The sequence below is a fragment of the Podarcis muralis genome, chromosome 3 (assembly GCF_964188315.1).
Source record: "Podarcis muralis chromosome 3, rPodMur119.hap1.1, whole genome shotgun sequence".
NCBI lineage: Eukaryota > Metazoa > Chordata > Lepidosauria > Squamata > Lacertidae > Podarcis > Podarcis muralis.
Genome location: NC_135657.1, coordinates 70,529,326 through 70,556,371, shown reverse-complemented (window position 1 = coordinate 70,556,371; position 27,046 = coordinate 70,529,326). Strand labels below are relative to the sequence as shown.

Here is a 27,046-nt window from a genome sequence, read left to right as displayed (position 1 = left end):
AAGGGGATAAGAATGAGAAAGGGCTATAAAGATAACAAATGCATACAAAACCAGTTCCTGTTTATTTAATATTGGAATAAGAAGCATAATTATTCTGTAAATTTATACTGGTTTAGTTACTTAAATGATATACAGTAGTATTTTTTTTTTTAAAGTTTCCAATATGAATCTTTTTCAGTATGGTTTTCAAAGCCTACTTTTTCTAATTTACTTTCTTCAAGATGGCAAGTACTACTGTATATAACCCACTTGTTCAGAGCAGCCTAGCATGCTTGGGAAACCATATAAATGTTCAGCCAAGACCAGAACAACTGGTGACTCAACAAGCTGAACACAGGACATCAGCCTTGGGACAATATTCTTCCAAGGGTCCTATAAACTTTCTGTATTCAGCTTGGATAGGTAGCATTATATGTCTGGTAAGCTTAACTGGGCATCTTAAATCACATGCTCAGCAAGCGTGGCAAGGCAGAATAGGGTAACAGGAGATGCTACAATAAATCTGAAATATTATTTCTCCTATCCCCTCCAAACTGCATTGGCAACTTATGCATGTTTTGAAACTGTATTGAAATAACCAGCTATTAAGGCAGATCAAATGTTCTTAACTAGGTCCTTCCCTTACCTCCAATTAACTTAACATAAAAATGAGAAGGCCTAATGATATTAGTATTCTACATAAATATAGGAGGGAAATTCACAGATCTTCATATTAAATCTAACCTTTCAACGAAATCACTGCTCTTCACCATTTATTTTTCTGTTTTTGAGAGTAAAATGTCCTACCAAAGCTTCTATGGAGGAAGCAGAACAAAACAAATTCTGTGGCACCAACTGGGATTAATGTAAACTTATAGATGATTTCAAAATAGAGAATGAATAATTGGCCTGGGTATCAAAGCAGAGATCCAAATTCTTCAAGCAGTGTTTGAGTGACATTTCAATGTCTTTCCTGCAGTCTGATTCCAGGAATGCATGCACTGGCAGCTCAGCCGCAAATTTTTGAATACAGTGGTGCCTCGCAAGACGAAAAGAATCCGTTCCGCGATTCTCTTCGTCTAGTGGTTTTTTCGTCTTGCGAAGCAAGCCCATTGACAGCTTAGCGGATTAGCGCTACAGCTGTCTAGCGGCTTTTTGCGATCAGCTGTTAAGCGGGTTATCAGCGGAACAGCTGATAGGCGGCTTAGCGGCTTAGGAAAAGGGGGGGAAAGCGAAAAAAACCCGCGGGGACGCGCAAGATTTTTTCGTCTTACGAAGCAACCCCATAGGGAAATTCGTTTTGCGAAGCGCCTCCGCGACGGAAAACCCTTTCGTCTAGCGGGTTTTCCGTCTTGCGAGGCGTTCGTCTTGCGGGGCACCACTGTACATCTAAAAGTACAGTTGATTGCCCTCTTAGAAGACAAAGTCCAGCAACTGGAGGAACATGTAGCTACGCTCCAAAGAATTAGAGAGCTGGAGCTCTTCTTGGAAGCAACAGAGAACACCGTCTCCACCAAGGAGGAGACAGGGGACACCCCTGCTAAGGAGGCTAGTTCACCAACACAGGTGCCAGATATATGGAGAAATGTGACTCAAAGAAGTAGGAGGCCCAGGGTTCGCTCTGATTGTTTAGAAATACACAATCGCTTTGAAGTCCTCTCCCCTAGCATGGAAGACGAAGAACAGACTCCATTTGAGGATCTCTCCCTCATTACAGTCGATCAGGTATATGAAGACGAGCAGCAAAGTCAGTCCTCAGGGAATGTGCAGGCGACCTTGGAACGGACAGCTCACGGAAGAACCCCGACCAAACCTAAGAGGAGGCGTGTAGTGGTGATAGGGGATTCCCTACTAAGGGGAACAGAAGCAGTGATCTGTGGGCCTGACAAGATGTCTCGGGAGGTGTGCTGTCTCCCTGGGGCTAAGATCCAAGATGTAACTGAACGACTGCAAGGAATCATAAAACCCACTGACAAATACCCCTTCCTCTTGGTTCATGTGGGAACCAATGACACTGCAAGCAATAGCCTCCAGAAGATCAAAAGAGACTACGAGGCTCTGGGCAGGAAATTGAAGCAATTAAATGCACAAATTGTCATCTCATCTGTCCTCCCAGTTGAACGACGCGGCCCAGGGAGAGAGGGAAAAATAGTGGAAGTGAACAACTGGCTTCGCAAATGGTGTAAACAGGAATGGTTTGGATTCTTAGATCACAGACTGCAGTTTCTTGAAGATGGACTTCTGGCAAGCGATGGGCTGCGCCTCACAACGGTTGGGAGGAATGTTTTTGCCAAAAATCTCAGAAACCTCATCAGGAGGGCTTTAAACTAATGTGGGGGAGGGAGACAGTGCTCCTGAAGGTAGGAGTCTATCAATTGATGAAGATGATCATCCAAATGTCATAGACCAAATGGAGCAAACAGCACGCAGACCTAGTGGTGGGAGGAAAAAATCCTTAAATAAGAGACACAGGGGAATGATTAATGGACTTCAATGTCTGTACACTGTACACTAATGCGCAAAGCATGGGAAATAAACAAGATGAGCTTGAGCTCTTGGTACAGCAAACTAAATATGACATAATAGGCACCACTGAAACCTGGTGGGATAAGTCCCATGATTGGAATGTAATAATGGAGGGATACAATCTATTTCAGAGAAACAGACCAGACAAGAAAGGAGGAGGAGTGGCGTTATATGTCAGGGATGTGTATACCTGTGAAGAGATCCAAGATTTAGAACCTCAAAGCCAAAGTGAGAGCATTTGGGTCAAAATTAAGGGAGAGAAGAATAACAGAGACCTCATTGTGGGAGTTTACTATAGATCCCCAAGCCAAACGGAGGACATAGATGATGCCTTCCTGGAACAGATGGCCAAGCATGCAAAAGGAAGGGAGATAGTAGTAATGGGGGACTTCAATTACCCGGATATTTGTTAGATGTCAAACTCAGCCAAGAGCATAAGGTCAAACAGATTCCTCACTGGCCTTGCAGACAACTTCATTGTCCAGAAAGTGGGAGAAGCAACAAGAGGAACAGCCATTTTAGATCTGGTCCTAACCAATGTTGATGACCTGGTTAGTGGGGTAGAAGTGGAAGGATCATGCTCTTCTGAAGTTTACTATACAGCGGAAAGCAGCAGCCAAGCATACTAGGACTCAATTTCTTGACTTTAAGAAAGCCGACTTCATAAAACTTAGGGAAGTGCTGGGTGAGATCCCATGGACAGTAATACTAAAAGGAAAGGGAGTTCATGTGGCTGGGAGTTTGTTAAGAGGGAGATAGTAAAAGCACAACTTCAGGCAATACCAATGAGACGGAAACATGGAAGGTGCCTAAAGAAGCCAGGGTGGCTATCTAAAGAACTTTTAACTGAGTTAAGATTAAAAAAGGATGTGTACAAAAAATGGAAAAGGGGGGAAACCACCAAAGAGGAATTCAAACAAATAGCCAGCACATGTAGACACAAAGTCAAAAAAGCTAAAGCACAGAATGAACTCAGGCTTGCTAGAGAGGTTAAAAGCAACAAAAAAGGCTTTTATGGGTATGTCCGTAGCAAAAGGAAGAACAAAGAAACAGTGGGGTCATTCAGAGGAGAAGATGGTGAAATGCAAACAGGGGACACAGAAAGGGCTGAATTCCTCAATGCCTTCTTTGCCTCAGTCTTCTCCGATAAAGAAAACAATGCCCGACCTGAAGAATTTGGAGCAAATGATTCAGCAGAGGAAACACAGCCCAGAATAACTAAGGAGATAGTACAAGAATACTTGGCTAGTTTAGATGTATTCAAGTCTCCAGGGCCAGATGAACTGCATCCAAGAGTATAAAAAGAACTGGCAGATGTGATCTCAGAACCACTGGCAGTCATCTTTGAGAATTCCTGGAGAACAGGCGAAGTCCCGGCAGACTGGAGGAGGGCAAATGTTGTCCCTATTTTCAAAAAGGGGAGAAGAGAGGACCCAAATAATTATCGCCCAGTCAGTCTGACATCAATACCAGGGAAGATTCTGGAGCAGATCATTAAGCAAACAGTCTGTGAGCACCTAGAAAGGAATGCTGTGATCACCAATAGTCAGCATGGATTTCTGAAAAATAAGTCATGTCAGACTAACCTGATCTCGTTTTTTGACAGAATTACAAGCCTGGTAGATGAAGGGAACACAGTGGATGTAGCCTACCTTGATTTCAGCAAGGCATTCGACAAGGTGCCCCATGATATTCTTGTAAAGAAGCTGGTAAAATGCGGTCTTGACTATGCTACCACTCAGTGGATTTGTAACTGGCTGACTGACCGAACCCAAAGGGTGCTCATCAATGGTTCCTCTTCATCCTGGAGAAGAGTGACTAGTGGGGTGCCACAGGGTTCTGTCTTGGGCCCGGTCTTATTCAACGACTTGGATTATGAACTGAAGGGCATCCTGATCAAATTTGCAGATGACACCAAACTGGGAGGGGTGGCTAACACCCCAGAGGACAGGATCACACTTCAAAACGACCTTGACAGATTAGAGAACTGGGCCAAAACAAACAAGATGAACTTTAACAGGGAGAAATGTAAAAAAATGGGCAAAAAAATGAGAGGCACAAATGCAAGATGGGGGACACCTGGCTTGAGAGCAGTACATGTGAAAAGGATCTAGGAGTCTTGGTTGACCACAAACTTGACATGAGCCAACAGTGTGACGCGGCAGCTAAAAAAGCCAATGCAATTCTGGGCTGCATCAATAGGAGTATAGCATCTAGATCAAGGGAAGTAATAGTGCCACTGTATTCTGCTCTGGTCAGACCTCACCTGGAGTACTGTGTCCAGTTCTGGGCACCACAGTTCAAGAAGGACACTGACAAACTGGAACGTGTCCAGAGGAGGGCAACCAAAATGGTCAAAGGCCTGGAAACGATGCCTTATGAGGAACGGCTAAGGGAGCTGGGCATGTTTAGCCTGGAGAAGAGGAGGTTAAGGGGTGATATGATAGCCATGTTCAAATATATAAAAGGATGTCACATAGAGGAGGGAGAAAGGTTGTTTTCTGCTGCTCCAGAGAAGCGGACACGGAGCAATGGATCCAAACTACAAGAAAGAAGATTCCACCTAAACATTAGGAAGAACTTCCTGACAGTAAGAGCTGTTCGACAGTGGAATTTGCTGCCAAGGAGTGTGGTGGAGTCTCCTTCTTTGGAGGTCTTTAAGCAGAGGCTTGACAACAATATGTCAGGAGTGCTCTGATGGTGTTTCCTGCTTGGCAGGGGGTTGGACTCGATGGCCCTTGTGGTCTATTCCAACTCTATGATTCTGTGATTCTACAATGTTCACTTAATGAAAAGAACATTATCCATGAAAACTAATATACGCTACCAGTTTTGTATGATGATGCTATCATATGACTGTTGTTGCAATTAGGCCTCAAAAAGGTCATGTGGATTTAGCTGTCTGCTAGAGATGATTCACATAACCCTATGTGAATATGCACTAAACTAGGTCATATGAGTGTCTTACAACATATCCCCAAATTGTTGATCACTGTCAGCCTTTGATGAGCTGATTGAATCCTTGTCCTCAATGCAGCAGTTTGGATGTAAGGCTGCTATCTCTTTCATACCCTCCAGGCTCAACAATATTGAAATTTAGCAGACAACGCTTTCCCAGCATAACGGGGGCGGGGGTGGAATTCACCTCCTTAATTCACATGTGTTAGGCTGCTGTTAAAGGATGTAGGAAAACGACCAACAAACTGCACAGTGACCTGATCTGGGTGCATGACTGCTTTGGTGCAGATGGGCAGGAAATCTGTGGTCCTTCAGGTGTTGTTGGATGATAATTCCTATCATTCCTGACCACTGGGCATCTTGGGTCAGAATTGGAGTTCAACAACATCTGGAGAGTTCTCCATCTCTGCTACAGCCTAAAAGTTCACCACATGGCTCAGGTGTGACAAAGGGCAACTGGCGCTATAGCATGTTCCAAATGAACAAAAACCGTACCTGATAATCCGAAGGTATGACAGGCCCGCCTGAATTAGTGCCTGAAGGCCCTATGCGTGGTTTCTTATTTGGAGGCACCTGGTTGAGGCTGGAGTCCTGGCTATGCTGGAGACCTGCCCCAGTTCCGCCACCTCCTGCTCCCCCTCCCCCTGTAGTTCCATTTGTCTGGGTGCTGTTCTGCTGCTGCTGAGGTGCTGCTTGCTGCTGAGGTGCTGTTTGTTGCTGATGTTGGTTCTGCTGCTGTTGATTCTATGAGATTGAACATGGGAGGGAAAGCCAGAGTTTGGATGAGTATGTTTTAGCAATTTCTTCAGTCCACACAAATTTACACAAGATTGTACTGGCTATGAATACTGTTTATATACTGTTGTCAAGGGCGCTTCACAGCCAAAGGAATGCACATGGCAGATACTGTAGTTAATTCTTTATTGTCAATGACAATATAGTCGTTTCTACAGTTCTAGAGACCTACGCGCACCAATCTAGCATCTAGGCAGCTATTCTGGGGTCTGAGCCCTATGGAGCAGCTGCCGTAATAGGGGAACCCTCCCCCACACCAGTTTATGTACCTTCCTCAGAGGCTATGCCTGCATAGAAGCTTCCATTGCTCATTCCTTTTCAATTCCCTCCTGGTTCTAGGACACAGAGGTGCAGAAGAGGGTGGGGAAGCAGATGGCCTCACACTTGCCTGACCTGCCTCTTCCTCCTGTTGTTCCGCCCCATCCTGTGCTCCACCCTCCAGCACAGCAAAAGCATCTTAGAGGCAAACTAGCTTACTCTTCAACCTCTTCCCTTGTTTGTAACACCTGAGCTCAATTTTTGTAGGATTTCCATAGCATTACATATAAAGTGGGGTTAATAGTGAGAAAGTAAGAATTAAATAGCCACTAAAAAAAGAAGCTTTGGTGTCAATTTCTTTTCCCATGTCTCTCAGTGTAATAAAAGGGTTTCATTGTTTATAATCAGAGGGCTGAACAAAAGGCAACACAAAGCAAAAGGAATTTCCACCATCAAGGATACAAAACTCTGTTTTACCACTGCGAGAAGTTACAATTGAAACCATGTTTGTGCTTTTATTGCAAAAGAGGACATGTCACTATTCAATGGGACCAACCAGCCAGGACTACAGTTTGCAATTGTTCATCAGGTTTATGGCCAAAGGAATGTGCTCTTGGCCAAAGATCAAAGTAGTTGACTGAAATGTAGCCCTGTGAACCAGGGGTAAAAGGGAAATTGGTTTATTTGCTTTTGTTAACACCTGAAATGATTAAAGGCCATTTTAGACCAAGGGGGGCGGGAATTCTTGTAACAAGAATTAGCTTCACCTAAGGCCTGAGAGTTGAAAAACTGTTTTGAAAATATATGACCAAACATGCATATCCTAAACTAGCTGTTGGGGATGCTGGATGCTTCATCGTGTCACAAGAACCTCCTACTCTTTCTGCTTGTGGCTATGTGATTGGAAATAGCCAAGTGCTGGGGGTCTCCTGGAGCTCTAAACATCAAATTTGGGTAAGCCAAGAGTATGGACAATAGCACTGGCTAAAAAAACTAGCCTTACGGGAATGCTGCTAAGGGAAAATCAGTTTCCTTCTCGTTTTACAACACTGAGCAGCCCTTCATTGAATATATGTGGCAGGAGGATTGTGCAAAGAAGCCACCCCAAACGTATGGAAGAATATGGAATCTTATGGACTAATTTAATTTGTGTCAACTCTGCATTCTTTATTTTATGAAGGTCTGTGGACACCAAAGTTCTCTTGTTGTATGTGTTTTTGTAAATGGAAAATCAATCAAAAACACTTAAACAAAAAACCACCCAAGTCAAGGCCCTTTGCTACCCAGAATATAGGGCATAAAGGGCTGGAGGGAAATTTCTCATCAACTGAAAGATATCATCATCAGATGATTAGAGCTAAAAGCATCCTCTCTTGCTTCCTCCAGCCATGTGTTACTAAATTAGCTGTTCAAGATAAATCAACCCATGCCCCTGTAAAGCATCAGGCGTGAAAATGCTACATATTTTAGAAATGTCCCATGACACTGTGCTGGGATAGTCTTGACCAGGAATGTGTGTCTGATACAACCCCTTGTGTTCTGTCAGTGTTTCTGCCAAAGAACCATATTTTCTTCTTCTTTACTGTTGAGTAATTTTTGAACTATACCTTATCCCCCTTCTCCTCAGGTTCATCCTCATTGAGAAATTCTCGTTTTGGGTAAGGAATCTGGCAGCCAGCAAAAACACTGAGGCAGAGAAAGAAAACATTGAGGGTGTTATCCTTCAATCTTGCATTTATTTAAAAGTACTACAATCTTAAAGACTTCATTTGAAAATAATACAAAACTACAGTTTAGTGTTCCATGAACAAGCTTTGGCTAATGAATTTCACAACACACATACCTCGCCAAGCATGGATGTGAAAACGTTGGATTTTTTTTTAGTTCATTTTAAGCTACCTCCGATTACTCATTGATCATGTTGGGATGTCATCATAAACTGTGTTTTATCATGATGGAAATGAGCCTCGTTTCCCTCTGGGCCTACATGTTCTTCTCCAGTGGTGTGACTTTGAGAAATTTGGGGACATTCACTTCCATTTTTTCTTAACCACAGCTTTTCATATTGTCCAAATCTGACAAATCTGTGTTTAATCTTAACCATAGTTTGGAACAAGTTCACTTAAAACCATAGTTCATAAGCTAGTGTGTTTCAAGCTACAGTTAATATTAACCACAGTTTAGGGGTGAAGGGTCAGCTTTCCACTGCAGCTGCATTGTTCAAGAAGGTTGCATTGCCCCAACACTTAGGCTTGAAAAAATGCATTATATTTAAAAATGTCCTCCATGCTTTGTTGTTTAGTCGTTTAGTCGTGTCCGACTCTTCGTGACCCCCTGGACCAGAGCACGCCAGGCACTCCTGTCTTCCACTGCCTCCCGCAGTTTGGTCAAACTCATGTTGGTAGCTTCGAGAACACTGTCCAACCATCTTGTCCTCTGTCGTCCCCTTCTCCTTGTGCCCTCAGTCTTTCCCAACATCAGGGTCTTTTCCAGGGGTCCTCCATGCTACAAATAGGCTTAAAGAAAGCCCACTACAGGAACTGATAGAATGCTTTTTTCCCTCAACCATGCTATGCTATGGCTCCCAACCAAACCAAGAAACTATGGGAAGTATGCCTCATTGAACTCAATGGGACTTACTTCAGAGTAGGACTGTACCATTGGCTGTGCTGTATAAAAATGAAGTTTATGTTCAGAGGAAAAACCTGTAAATAATGCATAACCCATTATGTTTGCAAGTTCCCTTCACTTTTACTAAATTTGATAACTCATAGGGAAATCTCTGTCCATTTAGTGAACTGCATCATCAAGCTGACTGTCTCCTGGGAAAGGCAAGTGATCAAATGTAAGTTTTTCTTTTTTAATCCCTTGCACTCACCTATTCCTTACTGAATGGAGAAAGCATACTTTCACTTGGTATGTAAGTAGGTGTTTCAAGGATATAGGCAGACAAATATTCTGCCTTGTGAACTATTTAGACATATTTTTATATATTCACAGGGCACACAGATAGCCAAATTTACCCTTATCAAGAAGGGGAAAGCTCTAAAGAAGGAAAGGGTTAGCAGAGAGACATACTCTGACGTAGGCAGTGGGTCCTCTTGGAAGTAGGGATCCTGCAAAGCTTGCTCTGAGGTAATTCTTTTTGTAGGATCCATAGTGAGAAGTTTTTGAAGCTGTGTAGCACAATATTAGAGAAAGTAAGTTTATATGAATAGCACTCACTGGGTTATATGCCAAAATACCAAGTATTAAATGGTAACTAAATCAAAGAAAAACTTAGGATTTCATACACAGAATGAATGCTGCTTCTTTATAGTAACACAAAAATGGTGGTTAATACATGATAACATACACACTCAATTAGTATCATTTGTAATTCAGAAAAAAAGACTTTGCAGGAGAAAAATAAACTTAGTTGTCTCTCCTGTGTCTACAGTAAGATGTCATAAAAAGTTCAGAACAAAAGTCTATCTCGTCTAGTGTCTCGTTCCCTACAGTGGCCATCCAAATGCTTCTGGGAATCCCACAAGAGGAGGAAGAAAGCAACTTTGCTTTACTTCTGCACGCCAGGAACTAATATTCAGTAGGGCAACCAGCAATGTCACATTTGAGTTTCTTTACTCTTAGATGATGACATTTGGAACTGGTGGCTCGTTAATTTTTAGTCAGTCCTAAAACTTTAGGGCTAATTGAAAAAATAGTCAATCGGGCCAATAACATTAAGAACACCAAAAATAAAAGAACAGAAAACAGATTTTTAAAAGTATTCAGTACTCAAATCCGTGCATCTTTATCCTCATTTTCTGTCAGAAAAAGGGACGCCTGTAATCTGATACACAGATTTCCTGGGAGGAAGACCAACTGAAATCTACAGGAATTTATTTTTGAATAGACATATATGGAACTGTGCTTATTATTTTACAAAATAAGCAGTCTTCAACAGCACAATGAGATGGGCAGCGTAACTTACCAAAAGAAATACTTTGCTATCAGGCTTAACTTTGTGTTTTTCCATATATTTTATGAGGCTACTATTGGCATACCTGAAAAACCCAACGGAAAAACATGTTTCAAAAGAGTAACACATTAACAAAAACATAGAAATGTATGTAGTAATTTACATTCCAAATAACACTTTCTGAGATTTTTTTAATTTACCGAGACAAATGATGTACTGCAAGGCAAGTGGTGGTATTTTGTTTGTGTCTCATGAATATCACTTTTTTTCATTCAAATATGTAAACATGGATATGGCAGTATGTTTTATTATGGGATGTGAGGTAAAAGGTATTGATATTTATTGGGTATGGGATATGTTAAACAAATGCAGGGGTGACTGACGTCACAAAATTCCTACATTTATCAATCTGATTAATTGATATCCCATTTTTAACTGAGGTTCAAGGAAGCTAAAAATACCACAAAACAACATAAATAATACAAAATATAAACAGTAGCAAGTGATAGAATTAAAGCTTAAACCAGGATACAGAAAAAACATAAAAACAGAAGAATGAATATTGAAGGCTCGTCATCATACAGATTCATACTACTCTGCCTAGAGCAACCACATGGAGTCCTTAGCCCCAGGCAGCGTGGCTGGTAGTCAAGGATGAGGAAGTTGTAGACCAACAACACGTAGAGAGCACAATTGTTGACTACCCTTGTACTAAACAAATGAAGTCAACAAAAAGTTGGTCCTAATAATATTTTAGAAGCATAATTGCCATTAGTCAATGATACATAGCACTTACGTTGTTCTCCTAAAGTCCTTTTGAAGTGTAGGATATTCTGGCATCTTCCTAATGTCTTCCCAGTCTTTATCTTTGACAAGAAAAAGCAATTTGAAAACTTATTGAAGGATAAGAAGATATACTGTACACAAATTAATGCATTTTTACTCCCCGGTAAGATAAGACTAATTTATGGGGAGTGGGCAGAAATCAAATAAAGGATTTTGCATGGGGCTGCTTCATAACATTAAATTACCTGCAGGAAATCCCATTACACTGAATATGCGATCAAGTTGATCATGATGAAAAGGATTGCTTGTTTTGATGTCTTCCTGACGACAGTGGAAGATAGGTTCTGAAGTCAATAGCTCAGCAAATATGCAGCCAATGGCCCATATATCTAGGAAAGAAGATCACATGTGCAATCCAGGTATCCTCATTTATTTTTTCACTGAAGTAAGATACTTCTAATGCTCATCACAAAATGATGTAATGAAATATATAGCAAATATGGATAAACTAAAATGGCATAGTTGTGATGCAACTAGATGAAACAAAATGCCCTGTAAATTCCACATGAATACATACTTTCATAATCAGATACTGTACAAAACTGATTCAAAGCAGAAAAACTATTATGTCTGATGACAAACAAAAGCTATTTTGTTGACTATCTAAAAAGACATTCAAACAAACTCAAGCAGGAATTTTCTGCAACATTTCAAACTTCAACCAAATTATGAATGCCAGCAATGATTATCAACCCTCATTTTGGAATTTCCCAAAGAAGGTTGTTTAGGGTGGGTTAGATGGGGAGGGTGCATATAATGATGAAGAATCAAACAAATTATTTGGCCCAAAGGTACTTTCATGACAGTCACATGAAGAAGTTTCTATTTATATAAAATTAGCCCAGGGCATTTCTGGTTGAAAGGAGACTGGTTGAGTTGTGCTGGGGAAGGGTGTGGAGGAGCTGAAACATACTGCTGCGATTGTCCCCCTGAAGGGCCAGCAGGAGTGTCAAAGATGACAAGAGAGCTTGTAGAATTGGAAGCTACAGTCACTGTCTAGAAAACTCTCGTGCTGTGCATGAGAGTAACACTCTTACCCCTATCGTATGTCCCGCAGCAATGGGCATTCAGAAGTAGGCAGCATCAGAGCACAGAGGTGACATTTAGCTATCATGACTGGGAGTTGTTCAAAGAACTATCCCCCATGAATTTGTTTAACCCTCATTAAAACATACTCATACTTGCACACTGTGAGCAATCCTTATTGAACCCAGTGGGACTTTACTGGGTTAACAGGTATAGGATTCCACTCTTAGCCAGGAGCAATCAGCTGCTGCCAGCACCATTTTCTAGCAGTCATTTAAATAAAACTATGTTGTGTGAAGACTTTCCTTTATTTGTCCCAAATCTATAGTATTCGGAGAGAGGGAAAGAAATTCTCTTGTATTATTTTGGCCTCACTATTCCTAGCTTTATTAATGTGTCTGCCATTGCCACCCCTCCTGCCCAAATCCCTCAGGAGAGACACAATATCATCATGTAGTGTTCCCCACATCCAAGGGCTTTTTTTGGGGGGGGGGGGTGGATAGCAGCTGCTAGCCAGTGACTTCCAGAAAAAGCTTCAGAAATTAGCACTCAATCCTTTCCCCTCCCCCCAATTTTCTGGAGGTGTTTGGTTTTGTCCACACTCATGACACCACAATGAAATCGCTTTTATCACAGTGATTATTAAGGTCTCTCAGTTATGTACTTTGGGCATAATCCACCTAGAGTTAGGCACTGCCAAGTTCTATTGTTTTCAACAGGAGAGCTAAGCACATGCTTTGATCTGTTCCACCAAAAACAAATTTGACTTGGGAACATTTAATTTTGGCTGGATTGTACACTTAGTTTTTTAAGAGCATGCCATTTTGGTCTCAGGCTTCATTTACAGCAATATTTATTCTGTACATCTGTTATACAATTCTACAAATTGAAAAATTGAGTCCTCAGTTTAAAAAAGCACTATGAATAATAAGGAAAAGCTAGAACCACTCTTCAAATATACGAAGGGCTCATCCCTACTGGAGTTCAATATGGATTTGACTCTGCTTGTGTCTCTTTCTTCTCTTTTTTGCGATATCCACACATCCACAGATAATGCAATAGGAGAAGAAAATCAGATATAAAACTGCATGGGTGCACTGAAGTGCAGCGTATGGGCAGGATTTTGCACAGTTGTGGTGGTGTTTCACTGGATGCCATCTGTCACTACCACCCTTACTTCCACCTTGCTTCTATCAGCCTTGAACTTTTCCACTGGTTGCTGCTGAAGGCACATTTGCAGTATTCTTATTTTTGAATCAGCTCTTTTGTGCACAGATCTAGATTAAAATATCGCCCTTGGAAGGAGAAGGGGAGGGGGAAAGTGTGGGTGATTCCAAATCCTTGCCTGAGTTTGAGCAACACACCTATTTCTTTAACAAGCTGATATCCTCTCCAACTAAGGATATGCTCCAGGAGTGGGACGAGGTGGGCTCTGGGAAAGCATGATTCAGTCAATAGGAATGCTGAAAGATGGGTTTGTGATGGATGAGTTGACTTAATTTGCTTCCAGGATTTCATGGCTACATTTTCCAACTTCACTGGGGTCAACGTGCACTCACAATGCACGTTGGCCCCAGTGAAGTTGGGAAATGTAGCCATGAAATCCTGGAAGCAAATTAAGTTGCTGGGTAGGATGCTGAAATCCAGGACCCCCAACACAACATTCTCAGAAATGCTACTGTTCTATGTGCAGGTGGTGTCGGAAGAAAAAGTTCAGATGTGTTAGGTACCAGGAAATGTTTTGGAGAAAGCCCCACCTTTATAAATTTCAAAAGGATAGACTCCACTTGAGAAAAATGGTTTGGATGAGAGCCAATAATCAAAGTCAATCCTGACAGGACAAAGGTTCCATAAGTAGGTGGTTCGTCTCATCTAAGAAATAAAAAAAAATCCTTCCAGTAGCACCTTAAAGACCAACTTAGTTGGTCTTTAAGGTGCTACTGGAAGGATTTTTTGTTTTGTTTTGACTATGGCAGACCAACACGGCTACCTATCTGTAACTCGTCTAAGAAATGTTGTTGTACTCCCCTTAAAAGGATAAAACACCGAGTTTGGGCATGCTCCTTGCTCTAGCTTTGTCAATGGAAGCTCAGATAGTGGCAAGGAGTGCCTTTCATCTGCTTAGGCTGCTGTGCCAAGCTCAGCCTTTAGCTAGCCATCCTTGAGAAACATCTAGGATGGTCTACCATAATGCGTGGCACGTTGGACTGCCTTTGAAGGCTGTTTGGCAATTCCAGTCAGTTGAAAATGCAGCTGCCAGGATGTTGATCAGGATTGGTTGTTGGGAACATATCTCACCAGTTATTGCAATAAGTTCGCTGTCTTCCAGGCTTTTCCCAAGTACAAGTCAAAGTGCTGGTGACTACCTTTCAAGCTTTGTATGGCTTACAACCCAGGCACCTGAAGGAATGCCTGCTCTCATAAGCAAGTTGCCCATACATGGAGGCTCCTTCCGTTCTTTAGAAGAGGCTGTCCTCTAGGTGCCCTGCCAGGTAATGCACGTGGCCACCAGAGAGCCTTTTCAGTGATGTGGTTCTGTTTCTTGAACTCGCTCCCAGATAGGCTTGTCTGGCATCAGTATTGTTATTCTTCTGGCGCCAAGCAAATGTGCTTTCGTTCTCCCAGGCTTTTAAATGTATTTTAATACATTTTCTGCTTTAACATGTTTGCGGTACTTTAATTATCTTGATTTTGTAAGCCATCCTAGAAGTTCCGCTGAAGGGCATATAGGTATGTATGGCTCTACCTATCTAGCCCTCCCCCCCCCCCCCAAGCATGATGAACAGTTATAGATGACACATTCCCTGCAAATATATTGGTTGTCCTTTCCCTACATGCTGAACTTCAAAAGGAGTGCTTATAAATCTACAAGCTATTACTAAATAAGGCAAGTCCTCTTATGAGGGTTGTGCAATTTAGATTCAAATGGTATTTAATATAAATATATTTCAAGCTGTAGCGTGAGATTTGAATCACACCACAGAAAGAATGTGCATGTAATAAGCACTGTAGCTGCAAAGCATTATACGATTAACTCATTAACTTTTTTTGTAAAGTGTGCATAATGCTAGAGGCAAGTATGGACTCAAGAGGTACATAAACAATTATAGTTATTATGTCTGCTGCTTGTCCTCCTTGCCATGAACCTTCATATGACTATCCTGGTATATTTTATCTGTCTGATCATGTCTTATCATGGCCTTCAATAACACATCTTGGAACACAGTTGTACCACAGCTTCTCTGACTTTATCACACTTATCCTTGGGCATTTTTCTCTGGATGTGTCACATGCTATAGGGATTTCACATTTTCTGCACAACCAAACTGCTGTATTTAATATCTAGGAAAATGCAGTGTATCTCCCATAGTGCCCACAGCTTTGGTTGTGGCCACATGTATGTGCTTTGTGGGTTTAGTTTGAGATCATCACAAACCTTCCTTCCTCTTTATCCACTTTCCCCTATTGCATGAAGCACTTAACACACACACATGTAGTTTAAGAGGTTGTGAACTCCCCTGCTCCTAATGAAACCATAGCGCTTTATATAACAGTAAGACCAACCACCCAACTGCTTAGCCATCATTTAGATAGGCTGGGATCCCGCTATTTAAGGTGTTTGTGTGTATTTTCCACTCTTGCTTCATCCTGTACTCCTGGTACAGTGCATTATGCAGAACACCTAGACAAGCAACTTTCAAAAGCCATTGCATACAGTAGAACATGCATTTCAAGACACTGCATTGGTCTGAAAGTGACCAAAAGAAACAATATGCCCATTGTATTCCATAATACAATGGTACAGACAAAGTAATGTGCCATTGTAGCTACAGAGCATGTATATGTATGGATATGGGTGGAATGGGTGAAGCACTGTCAGTGAACAGTTCAGCTGATCATATGGACCCTCAGTAACAAACTCAAATACCAAAGTGATCAGTGAAAATATTGCCATTTAATAAACTGACTAGCTTCTTTAGAATCCTGTACAGGTATTTCTCTTAGTCCTGATGTGATCTTGTCATTTTTTTTAAAAAAGGGATGGCCAACTTGTGGCCCTCCAGATGTCAGTGGAGTACAGCCTCATCAGCCATGACCCACCCTCTTATTTTCTTCCCCTGTATCTTCACATTTCTAGATAGCAGTATGAAAGCATAAAATCCAAGGACATGACATTTGAAGGCAGAACATCTGGGATATTAAAGGCTGCCAAAATGCAGAAGCTAAAAATGGAAAGGTACGTGCTAGTGATGTAATGGATGCAGATAATGGTACCGGAGGAATGTCAGGCAGCTCACTCAATGGGATAACAGTGATTGAAAATACAAGATTAATACTAAGTGGCCATTAGAGACACCTCACTTTCTAAATCTGCATCAGCACTAACACAAAGTTCTTAGACTGTTAAACTACTGGAGGCACCACTCAGATGTTTCAGCGATTAGCTCAGAGGATGGGTGAATGAGAACATGCTGCCATTTCCCCTGTAATTATGGAAGGCCTTTTGATAGAGATGGCTTGAAGCACAGAATCTTTGGCACCAGAGATCCTTGGAAGAGACCAGAAAAAGACTGGCAGCTGGATACATCCCATTATAAAGTAAGGGTGGGTGATCCAGCACAAACACATTCATGCAGAAAACACCCTCGGCCTATTGTGCACACAGTTTACAGGTTCACTGACGGAGCCATGTCTTGTTTCTGAAACGTACTTGCACCAGAAATTTCCTAGAAGTGACATATTCTGGAGCCCTAGATTGCAAAACCTAATATCTGGAGACAAAATAGGTAAGTCTAGCCACCCGCTTACCAATGGCCTTTGTGTAGTGCCTTGCACCAAGTAACAATTCTGGGGCTCTGTACCAGAACGTCACCACAACTGGATCCAGATCTGCAAGTGGCTTAAGAGGTGAGTTGAATAACCGTGCAAAGCCCATATCAGCTGAAAAACAAAACAGTATTTTTATTATACCAAAAGCAAAAGCTTCGAAAGCAAGCTGCGGTGCATTGTACAATTAATATGGGGGGAACTAGACAATGCCTGTGCCTGCTGAACCTCAGAGGGGAGTGGCAGAATAAAACATTACAGAATAAAGTCAAATATAAAGTATACTTTCAAAACAACATAATTAACAGAAACTACAAAATTATCTTAAATAAAACATTACAAAGGAAGTCAGCTACAGAACACACATTTAATGCAGTATATAAAATGCACATTTAAAACAGCATAATTAGCAATAAAATAAAATATTATCATGAGTATAAACATTGCTGCTGCTGTTGCTGCCAATCCCGCCAATTGTGATTCATGGCGGATAGCGGCTGTGGAAGCTCAGGCTTGATGACGTGAGTCTGCACTAAGTGACAGTCAAGATGGTCTCTGGCCTCTTCAGCACCTCAGCTTTTGTAGCTGGAGTCAGTCAGGGCCAGGTAGAAAAAGGCCTCCAAGTCAGGGAGCAGGTCTTCCAGGATTCATAGCCATGATAATGGCCCTTCAGCAGTCATTACATTACAACCTTAATAAAAGCAGTTGCGACAATTTGCATTAGAAATGTAATGAATACTTACCAATTTTAACTCTTCCTCTTTCAGGACCTTCTCCCATTACCAGAATATTTGCTGGTTTCTGAAAAAAAGGTAAAATATTCTGCTGACTAGCTGTTAAATCCACATGAAATTAAGTCTTCTGTGTACTTTAGAAGTTTAAAGGACTCAGATCATGATCACTTTTCCTCTTTGAAATACCATTTTAAATTGTATGCAAGCAAATAGTTCATGAACTATTTTAAATTACTCTGTTTTACATTATGCAAAACAGAGTTTCAAATAATCCCAATACTGGCCTGTTGCTGCAGCGGCCTGTCTTTCCCTGCTGCAGTTGCCCATGGCTGTAAACCAGGAAGGCAGGGAAGCAAAAGGTACCAACTGAAGCAATTCCAACTTTTGCACCACATTTGCTATTTGGAACTAATAAGACGGAACATCAGCAACACAGTTAAATCTGCTGTTTAGATTAGAGATAATTGCAACTCCCATTAATTCTCTAGGTGTCAAGCAAATATCCTGAACACAATGAAATAAAACTGCATAAAATATAATTGTGAAATCTGTCAATGCACACTATGAGGTAGATTTTGGTTCAATAGCAATCTAAGATGACGTAGGAAGAAAATGAATTGAGCACAACAGCATAAGCTATATCTGTGAAACAGCTATGAAGCTTGCAGGTCTGTTTCTGAGTACAACCATCAGTGATAACCACCTTATGTCCCTCTCTATCTCCCAGCTTTTCCTTATCCTATTTTACCAAATTATACAAGTGACAATTTAAGCTCTTCCCTCCTTCTCTTGTTATTCCACTAAGTTTGGCAGATCCTCCTAATGCACCTTCTACTTTTTCCTTCCTTCCAATAAACCAACCAACATAATACCATTTCGCTATGAATACTGGACAGATGTTTACAGAACATCATTTGAGAAGCACTATACATAAACTTTATATTGTTAGTAGAGTTTGAAGACAGGTCTTCCAGCACTAGGTGGAAAGTCTTGGGCAATTTTGAATCCCATTTGAATCTACTTAGAAACATAGAATCATAATTGCTTTGATGAAAACACCTTTGGAGATTGATCAATTTGTTCCTTACTGTTTTTTCCCCTCCAGAAGAATTCAAGAAACTTTACTTACATGTGAAGTTGAAGTAAATACATTAGACCATTTTATGGTGTTGAATATTTTAAGGAATTAGTACAGAAGAATCATATTAGCAAATGAAAGAGTGTGTTTGCGCATCCACCTGAATACATGTAGACTAAAACTGTGGGTGAGAAGCAGGGGTGTACAAGGAAAGTCTGCAGGGTATTTTTACTTGTATTTGCTTGAACATGAGTAGAACAACATGCACAGTCAGGGACTGAGTGGGCGGAATGACTCACATCAGATGCCGGGAGTGGGGCTTGCATGCATGTTCCTGTACACGAATTCATTCTTCACGTGTCCAGGCATTTGCCTGGTCTAAATATATGCATGTATAAGAAGACTAAAAAGCTTATGTAGGCATATATATGACTGAAGTAAGAAAGTATGTAGTTGTTGTTATCCATAAGAAAATGCAGCAACCATTATAAGCCAAAGACAGCATTAAGATCTCCAACACTAACTTCAGAAAAGACGCATGCGTTCAGCAAATCTAAGGACATCTCAAGGGCATGCCTCCGCTTTGGACACTGGCATTCATTCCAATGAAAACATGAGAATACATGGTTCAAAATTACCTATCAGACCTCTTAAAATAGTATATATGCTTCCTAATTACGTCAACACCTCTGGGCCAGTTAACACCTAGTTTAAAAACCTTATACTTTTAAAACTCAGCTTACAGTGAACAGAAGATGCCAGCTGTTAAAGAAAATGATCGTACTGATCAGCCCATGTTTAGTTGCTATAGAAACAAAAGGTTAGATTTGGAATCTCACGTTTAAATTATCAGCAATAAAAACTGAACAAACAGATCCCTGCTGAGTGTGAACTATGGGGTCTGACTGTGTAGTAAAGGTGTAAATGTAGAATGTACAAGGTCAACAATAATAAACTGGAACCATCTGCTGCAGAAGTAGCATAGATGTTATAATTTAAGGCAAATTCCTTTGAGCAGTAAATAAGTAAATGATCATGTTTTCTTTCCTCCGGCTAGTGGGTGTAATGCAACGAATACATCTCTGAGAGGCAACACAAAGTGCAAGAGCCAAAAGTGCTCAGACAAACTATCATGTTCTTGAAGAATAAAAATAATTCAACATCAAACAGAAATCAAACTGTAAGAACACTGGAGCTGCTTTAATGCATGCAGGGGCAATCAATTCTTTAGTATGAAGGCCAGAAAGGAGCCAGCAAAAACCAAACATAAGTAAAACTGTCTGCAGCTTTGAATAAGAGGAACACAACTGATTAAATGATAAGGGAAACAATGGCCAACAGAATGCTAGCATTTAGTAGCCTTTACTGTTCCTGAGCTTATCTAGGATATAATTCTTTAGAGATACGACCTTCCCATGAGAAAAATGTTATCCTCTGGGTACTGCTGGTTTTTGTTTTTGTTTTTTTAAATCACTCACATGCAAACAAAAGCAGTTAACTATTGGAGCGTGCCACTATATCAAAACAATCCGTAGAAAATGATTCATGAGCACTTGGTTTACTAAGCCATTAATTCAAGAGAGGATCAAAATTGTTAGCATGCTTCCACAAGAAAAAGTGAAATTTGGCACACCCATTATCCAAAACATCCTGATTACCAGGGGTGGGGTGAAAATGGGATATTTTACACAAGTTCAAATGTTCCCCGCTGCATGCAATGTGTAGCTGTGGGTAATGGGCAACTATAGCAATCCCTTTACGTCCGGAGAGTGTAATAACAATTAAACTTTAAAAAGCCTCTCAAATAATGTGAACTTGGCTCACCTCACCTTACTACCCCAAAGTGTGCATATATGAAGCATACCTAAAATGGCCTTGCCTTTTTCCAAGATGGCAGCATCACTATTTTGTACAAGTTCCTTTATCTTTAATATGCTCAAGAATTCCCTACTGCCCAACTATAGAGTGCATCGTCTAGAGCAGGGACGAGCCTCTAGCCCTCCAGATGTTGTTGAACTCCAAGTCTAATCTGCCTCAACCAACATGACCAACCCTCAGAGATGGTGTGAGTTGCTATCGAGTAACAACTGGAAAGCCACAATTTCCCCAGCCCTAGCACCTTTGTAAAGCTCTTAGTATGACTGCTGCTAGGAGACTTGGTGAGGTAGCCAAGGATTGCTATGTGACCTGTAGGCCACGAGTTGCCCATGCCCACCTCTCATCTAGCCAGTAGTTTGCCCAGTGTCTCTCATTAACTAGTGAAATAAAAAATTTAAGTTCTTAGATATATATATATATATATAAAAGATAAATGTTCATAACTGCATATATAAACCACATGTCTGAAACCCCACAGAAAAAGTCCTGAAACCATTTTGTCCCTCCCAAATTGACCTCAAATATTTTTCTGCAAGGTTGAAGGAAAATGGAAAAGCCTCCTCATTGTCTTTTCATTCACAAATTCTGTCTTAAGGGTATGACTGTGTATGAATAGGATGAGTCTGTGACCTGGCTCGGGAACTAAGTATTTATCATTACAAAAGACTGGCCAGGCTCCCCAGGGTATCCAGTCAAGCAACCATTAACAGGTAACCTGCCAAACAGGAGATAAACAATGCACTCAGATTTCTGTTGTAGACCGCCCTTTCTGTGATGCAGGTATGATGTATCTGGGTGGTGGTCTTGAGCTACACCCCTTTCTGCAATGTAGGTATGATGCATCTGGGGGGTGGTCTTGAGCTACACCCCTTCTGTGATGTATGTATGATTTTTCTGGGGGTGGTCTTGGACTCCAGGGCGGGCAATTTAAAACGTCTATATAAGGGCGGGCACACCTTTGTTCTGGGTCCTCCTCCTTTCTTGCGTGTGAGGGGAGCACCCTGTTGCAACAGTTCAATAAAGATCAGGCTTACGAGCTGCTTTGCTTCTCAATATTCTCTGGTTGGCCTCTGTTATTTTCTCCGACTGATGGAGAACCTACAAAGGGCTCTATAAGGGCTCTTGTGTCCCCCATAAGGGAATAAGGGCAGATTTTTGTTTATGACAGAATGGAAGTCACTTTTTGAAGTCAGGTGCACAAACTGAATTTAAACAGCAAATTATGCATCTGTAGAACCTTCACTCCCAAATGCCATGTGGCGTTGAATGGCTAATTTTAATAAGCAAAGTAACAGGACATTGTGCTTCTTCTATTACTGATTGTGGGAGAGCCTAGCAATTTAAAAATGTGCACTTTTTAATTATTAAAATATAATAAAAAGGAATGAGTAACATGATACACTGGATTTCAAGATGTTTATCCTGGCCATGCTCGCCTTGTGAATAATGCAGTGATGTGTCTGTGTATTTTACTAAAATTGAAACCAGTGGTCAATGTTACATGACCTTAGTTGAAACTTCATACAAATCACACCATTGAGGTAACACTACTGGAACAAAACCAAAGTGGCAGTTAAATATAGACTGAAATATAGGGAAATTGTTTCACAGTTTAGTTTTTAAAAGAAGTACAGTATAACCTGATATGTTCAACAGAGATGGTATTGCCCACACAAAGATTCAGATACCTGAACTTTCAAAAACGGATGTCCCATCCCAATTAATATTTTATAATGACAGCAGCAGATTTGGGGACAGCTCTTCTGCATACTCTAAGTGGAATATTAAATTCTTTTATAAACGGGTTAAAAGGGATATTGAAAAGGAATCAGAGCTGCTGAAATAAAGAATTACTACTAACAAGATCTGTGCTAAAGCGGCAGAATTAATGTTTTGCACTTTCCTACTGTCAGTGTCTGCTAGTACATATTAACTTTTGAGAACTGAACTTTCAGTTGGGCTCAGTTTGCTCTAGACCATTGAACAAATAACAGTATTTACATAATCTGAGTAGCAACCTATGTATGGGTGACCTGGCTAGGATAGTGTCTGTACAGAAAACATTTTGACTGTTAACTTTGGCCTAGTAATTTGCATATGATTCAAAAGCAACTGATTGGCATGAGAGAAAAGAATGGTGGCCATGATCTTTGGCATGTATGGCCCATGGAAGCTAATTGGCACTGTCCATTCTCTAGGATGTCAGCTGGACCGCTCTGGATCTAGATGGAAAATTAACCTCTGATAACAACAAGGCCTTGTGCAGTAGATGGTTCCAAAGTTACTCTGCATTGAGTGCCAACAATCCAAGAACCAGAGCCTAAAGGCTGAGAAAAGACACTCAAGACAGGAAAGGAAGGCTGTGCTTGGCGTGGTGTCTAGGTTCACTTTCAGGTGATGGAATGTATTGTACTGGAGTGATTGTTTTCTATTGATGGGTAGGCAGCCTACCATGCAATGAATATCACTGAATCCCAGAACATAGATGCATTTTAAGTGATATTTTTTTTAATGGAAGATCTGATCACTGATCTCTAACATCTGTTTAATTCGGCTCTTTCTTGAAGGCAGGTGATCCAACAAGCAGGGGAAATACAAAAGGGATAAATGATTGGGGAATTCCCTAACCATCTAGCCCTTTTAATTTATTTGAGTCAGTGCAGTGCTTTGCGACTCCACAAATCATTCCCCCAAAGCTCTAACTACTGATAATATTTACTTTTTGGTGCTGCTTAGCTGTCATTGCTACTCCAGTCTGCTGCTGCTTCTGTGTCTTTGGGGAAGTTTAAGGTTCTCTCTCCTTCGGAAAATGATATGAGCCAATCAGTTTCATGAAGTGAATATGGTGATGAGACAGTGTGCTAGGTTTTCCCACCTGTGGCAGATTTACATTGGTAATATAGTGATGGAGAAGGGTAAACCCCCTCCCCCCATACTGTGGTCCCATTCTAATGGGAGTGGGGAGCTCTGGTAATGAAACCAGAGATCCAATCATGAATCTCACTAACTTTGGCCCTTAGAGGCTTGAAATGTATAATTCCACATTTATAATGCATGCTGATACTTTTTAGGTATTCTGATGAGTGTATTTAATAGAAGTAATAAATAACCCGGAGAAGTACTCTTTCCTACACAACACTCTTGATACGCTGAGAATGCATGCATGCATTTTCTAACTTATAACAACTTTCAAATATATGTGATGGTTAAAGTACATGCATGTAACTGCCCATCTGACTGAACTTAGTGGCTTTAGGCTAAATGAAACATGTTTGAATCTTCAAGTGAAATAGAAGGTTTGAAGGGTGGGCAGGAAGGAGAAGGGCAAGAATGTGACATGACTATTTACAGACAGAGGTTAATTTGTTTTAGTCTTTGTTGCGGTTGAGTTGGGAATACCTCAAAAGATACTATTTTTGGAGAACAAGTGGTAAAGGAAAAAAAATAGATTCCTCCCCCCCCAAAAAATAATACGTTGTAGCGGTTGTTCTGTAAAAAATAAAGTAACTGAAAAAGAAGCTAATTTTAAATCAAGGATTCTGTGAATTCCAGACTTTTTACAATGGTACCACTATATTATACAAATAATAGTGATATTTTTTCACCATCTGTGCATGCTGTTTTGAATAGCAAATTGTTAAGGCACAATCAGCAGCACTATTTAAGAGCAGCACTCTAAAAATGCCTATTATAAATATTCCCTGAAGGACTTATTATATCTAGATGATACAAACAATGTCCATAAAATGTCGACAAACTAAATATCAACATGGTACCAAGAACAAGGCCAAGAGATTAACATAGTTTTCCTTGTCCTCTTTACGGATACAATATTTTGCCACAGGACTGAACATTGAAGGAGAAACATAACCCACAGTATTTGCTGGGGTGGAATGAACACAGGGAAGCAAACAAAAAATGAGCCCCACTGAGCTTCACCCATAAAACATTTTAAATGAATGTTTCTGATGGCAAGTTAATATGCAGCGCTCTAACAAAAGTTGTTTTGAGCTAGACAGTTTTATAACAAACTTTACTTCCTTTTCACTTGCCTCAGATTTTTCGTTTTCTGCACCAGGGGACTGGAGTCAAGGGATAAAGCCAAGTCAGGACCAAACTAAGAGGCAAGGCTGAAGAGCAAGCTATAAATCAGGACCGGAGGAGGACAAAAGGATACAGGAATGCACCAAAGCTCATCAAGACTCTATTGCTCGGGCAAAGCTCAACTGGAACAGGAAGACTTCTTCTACTCCTTCCTGTCCAGGAAGATCCAATGGCCAGCTTTGGAAGGAAGAGTCTGACCAAGTTGGGAGTTGCCAACCTGGTGCCCATAAGCAGCATAGTAACTGCGAAGACCTTTATTGGTGCCCCACCTCCCCACGGAGCATGCCAGCCAGGTCCCAGCAGGAACTCACAGGCTCTCCTGAATCAAGCTACCGTATTTTTCGCCCTATAGGACGCACTTTTCCCCCTCCAAAAATTAAGGGGAAATGTGTGTGCGTCCTATGGGGCGAATGCAGGCTTTCGCTGAAGCCTGGAGAGTGAGAGGGGTTGGTGCGCACCGACCCCTCTTGCTCTCCAGGCTTCAGGAAACTCTGCGCAAGCCGCGGGAGACGTCCCCCGGCTTGCGCAGAGCTGCCTTTTATCCCGAAGCCCTGGCACGCTGAGCAGTCGCGCCGGGGCTTTGGGTAGCTCCCGCAAGCCGCGGGAGGGCTTCCCCCGACCCAGCCCCGCGCCTGGGGGGGAAATAATTTTTTTTTCTTTATTTCCCCCCAAAAAAACTAGGTGCGCCTTATGGGCCGGTGCGTCCTATGGGGCGCAAAATACGGTAACTGAATTCCCTTCTCATCAGCTGACATTCAGCATTCAATCCTACTTTCTGCAGCTGCATCTCTACCTGTGTCTCTAGGTGTGGCACAAGTGGGCATGGATTAGGAAAAACCATGTCACAGGCCAAATGGGGAGACCTAGAGGGCCAAATGTGGCCTGCTGGCCCGACGTTTTTACTCCAGATGTAGATGGTGCAGCATGCAGTTCAGCAGCTCACCACATGGGAGAGCTACATACAGATTTCAATATTCTCACTTTTAGTCCTGGGCACCATCTCACTCATCTGGGATCGCCAGGAACAACTCGGTCCTGACATCTATACATCCAACATGTGCCTTCCCCAAAAATATGGTTCCAGGAAAACATGACTATGGGCTGGATTCAACAACCCAGTTCCATTAGTGGAAAACAGCACAAGAATTCCCACTAGCACAACAGGGCTTTACCTCCCCATCTTCCCAAAACCATTCTGGAGGGTCAGTGAAAACTCCCAGAACAGTATGTGGTGGGAGGGAGGAAGATTGTTCTGTTGGGCGGGCAGAAATGCTTATGCTGACTGAATGATCTCCTTAGCAAAGAGTTGAATTCCACTCCACAATCTCTTCCCACACACTGCCAGCTTTACTAGACTGCAAGTAATGTTCATCACCCATGGAAGCAAGCAGGTCACCATACATTCCACATGCTAACCACAACTCATGTCCCTATGTCCCTAATGATTGGATCCTGCACACTACAAGTATTCAACCACTACCAGAAAATGTATGCTCAGCATGAAATCATGTAGATGAAAGGTAGGTCTCTAAAGATTTCCTATTGTGCCTTCTTACACAAAGATTCTCATTTTCTGTAATCGTCTCTCTGAGGACCAAGGGACATATTATGTTAAATGCATGCTCAGATTTCTGTGCAAACCACAGAATCCCTAATCTGGACCGAGTCTGCAATGCAGGTAAAAAAAGGGGGATAACTTTTCACCTTCTTCTTCATGATCCCAAAGAAAACTGCACATGCATGCACACACATCAGAAGGAAGCCTCTGTTGATGCCAGATCTGGGTGGGAAGGTGTTGCAACTGCTATTTAAAATGCACATACACAAATGCAAGTATGTTTTGCAAACAACTCTTGGATGATCTTTTCAAGCAACAGAATGCCATTTAATGGTCTGCTAGGCAATTCTCTAATCCAGCCCACTGGAAATATTTAGCATCACGTCCTTAAGGTTTGATACTCGTCAGTTTCCAACTCCTGGGATCAGCAGCCTTAGAACACTGTCTCCTTTCTCCACGGAAGCAGAATTACTGTCATGGGCCCCTGAGGAAAGGCAGCCTTCCTGGTAACATTTGTT

General features: G+C 41.4%; 1 protein-coding gene and 2 long non-coding RNA genes across 9 annotated transcripts in view; 2 read left to right on the top strand and 1 right to left on the bottom strand.

Moving 5' to 3' along the window:
- Positions 1-27,046, bottom strand: part of CDK19 (cyclin dependent kinase 19) — an 83,664-nt gene that overhangs the window by 6,791 nt on the left and 49,827 nt on the right. For all 7 annotated transcript variants that reach the window (XM_077926088.1, XM_028723175.2, XM_077926087.1 and 4 more), the window contains 8 exons: positions 17,920-17,977; positions 17,159-17,290; positions 11,509-11,652; positions 11,274-11,343; positions 10,490-10,562; positions 9,595-9,692; positions 8,124-8,202; positions 5,959-6,207 (listed from right to left, as the gene is read on the bottom strand). In XM_077926088.1, coding sequence (XP_077782214.1) covers positions 5,959-6,207; positions 8,124-8,202; positions 9,595-9,692; positions 10,490-10,562; positions 11,274-11,343; positions 11,509-11,652; positions 17,159-17,290; positions 17,920-17,977 — 903 coding nt within the window. The remainder of the gene's footprint in view (positions 1-5,958; positions 6,208-8,123; positions 8,203-9,594; positions 9,693-10,489; positions 10,563-11,273; positions 11,344-11,508; positions 11,653-17,158; positions 17,291-17,919; positions 17,978-27,046) is intronic.
- The window catches only part of LOC144327279 (uncharacterized), a 218,423-nt gene continuing 192,494 nt past the window's right edge, over positions 1,118-27,046 (top strand). Inside the window, exon 1 of the long non-coding RNA XR_013392275.1 lies at positions 1,118-1,362. This is a non-coding gene — a long non-coding RNA (uncharacterized LOC144327279). The remainder of the gene's footprint in view (positions 1,363-27,046) is intronic.
- LOC144327280 (uncharacterized) lies at positions 17,947-25,295 on the top strand. The gene is made up of 3 exons (XR_013392276.1): positions 17,947-17,988; positions 23,065-23,260; positions 24,924-25,295. It is a non-coding gene; the product is annotated as an uncharacterized LOC144327280 (long non-coding RNA).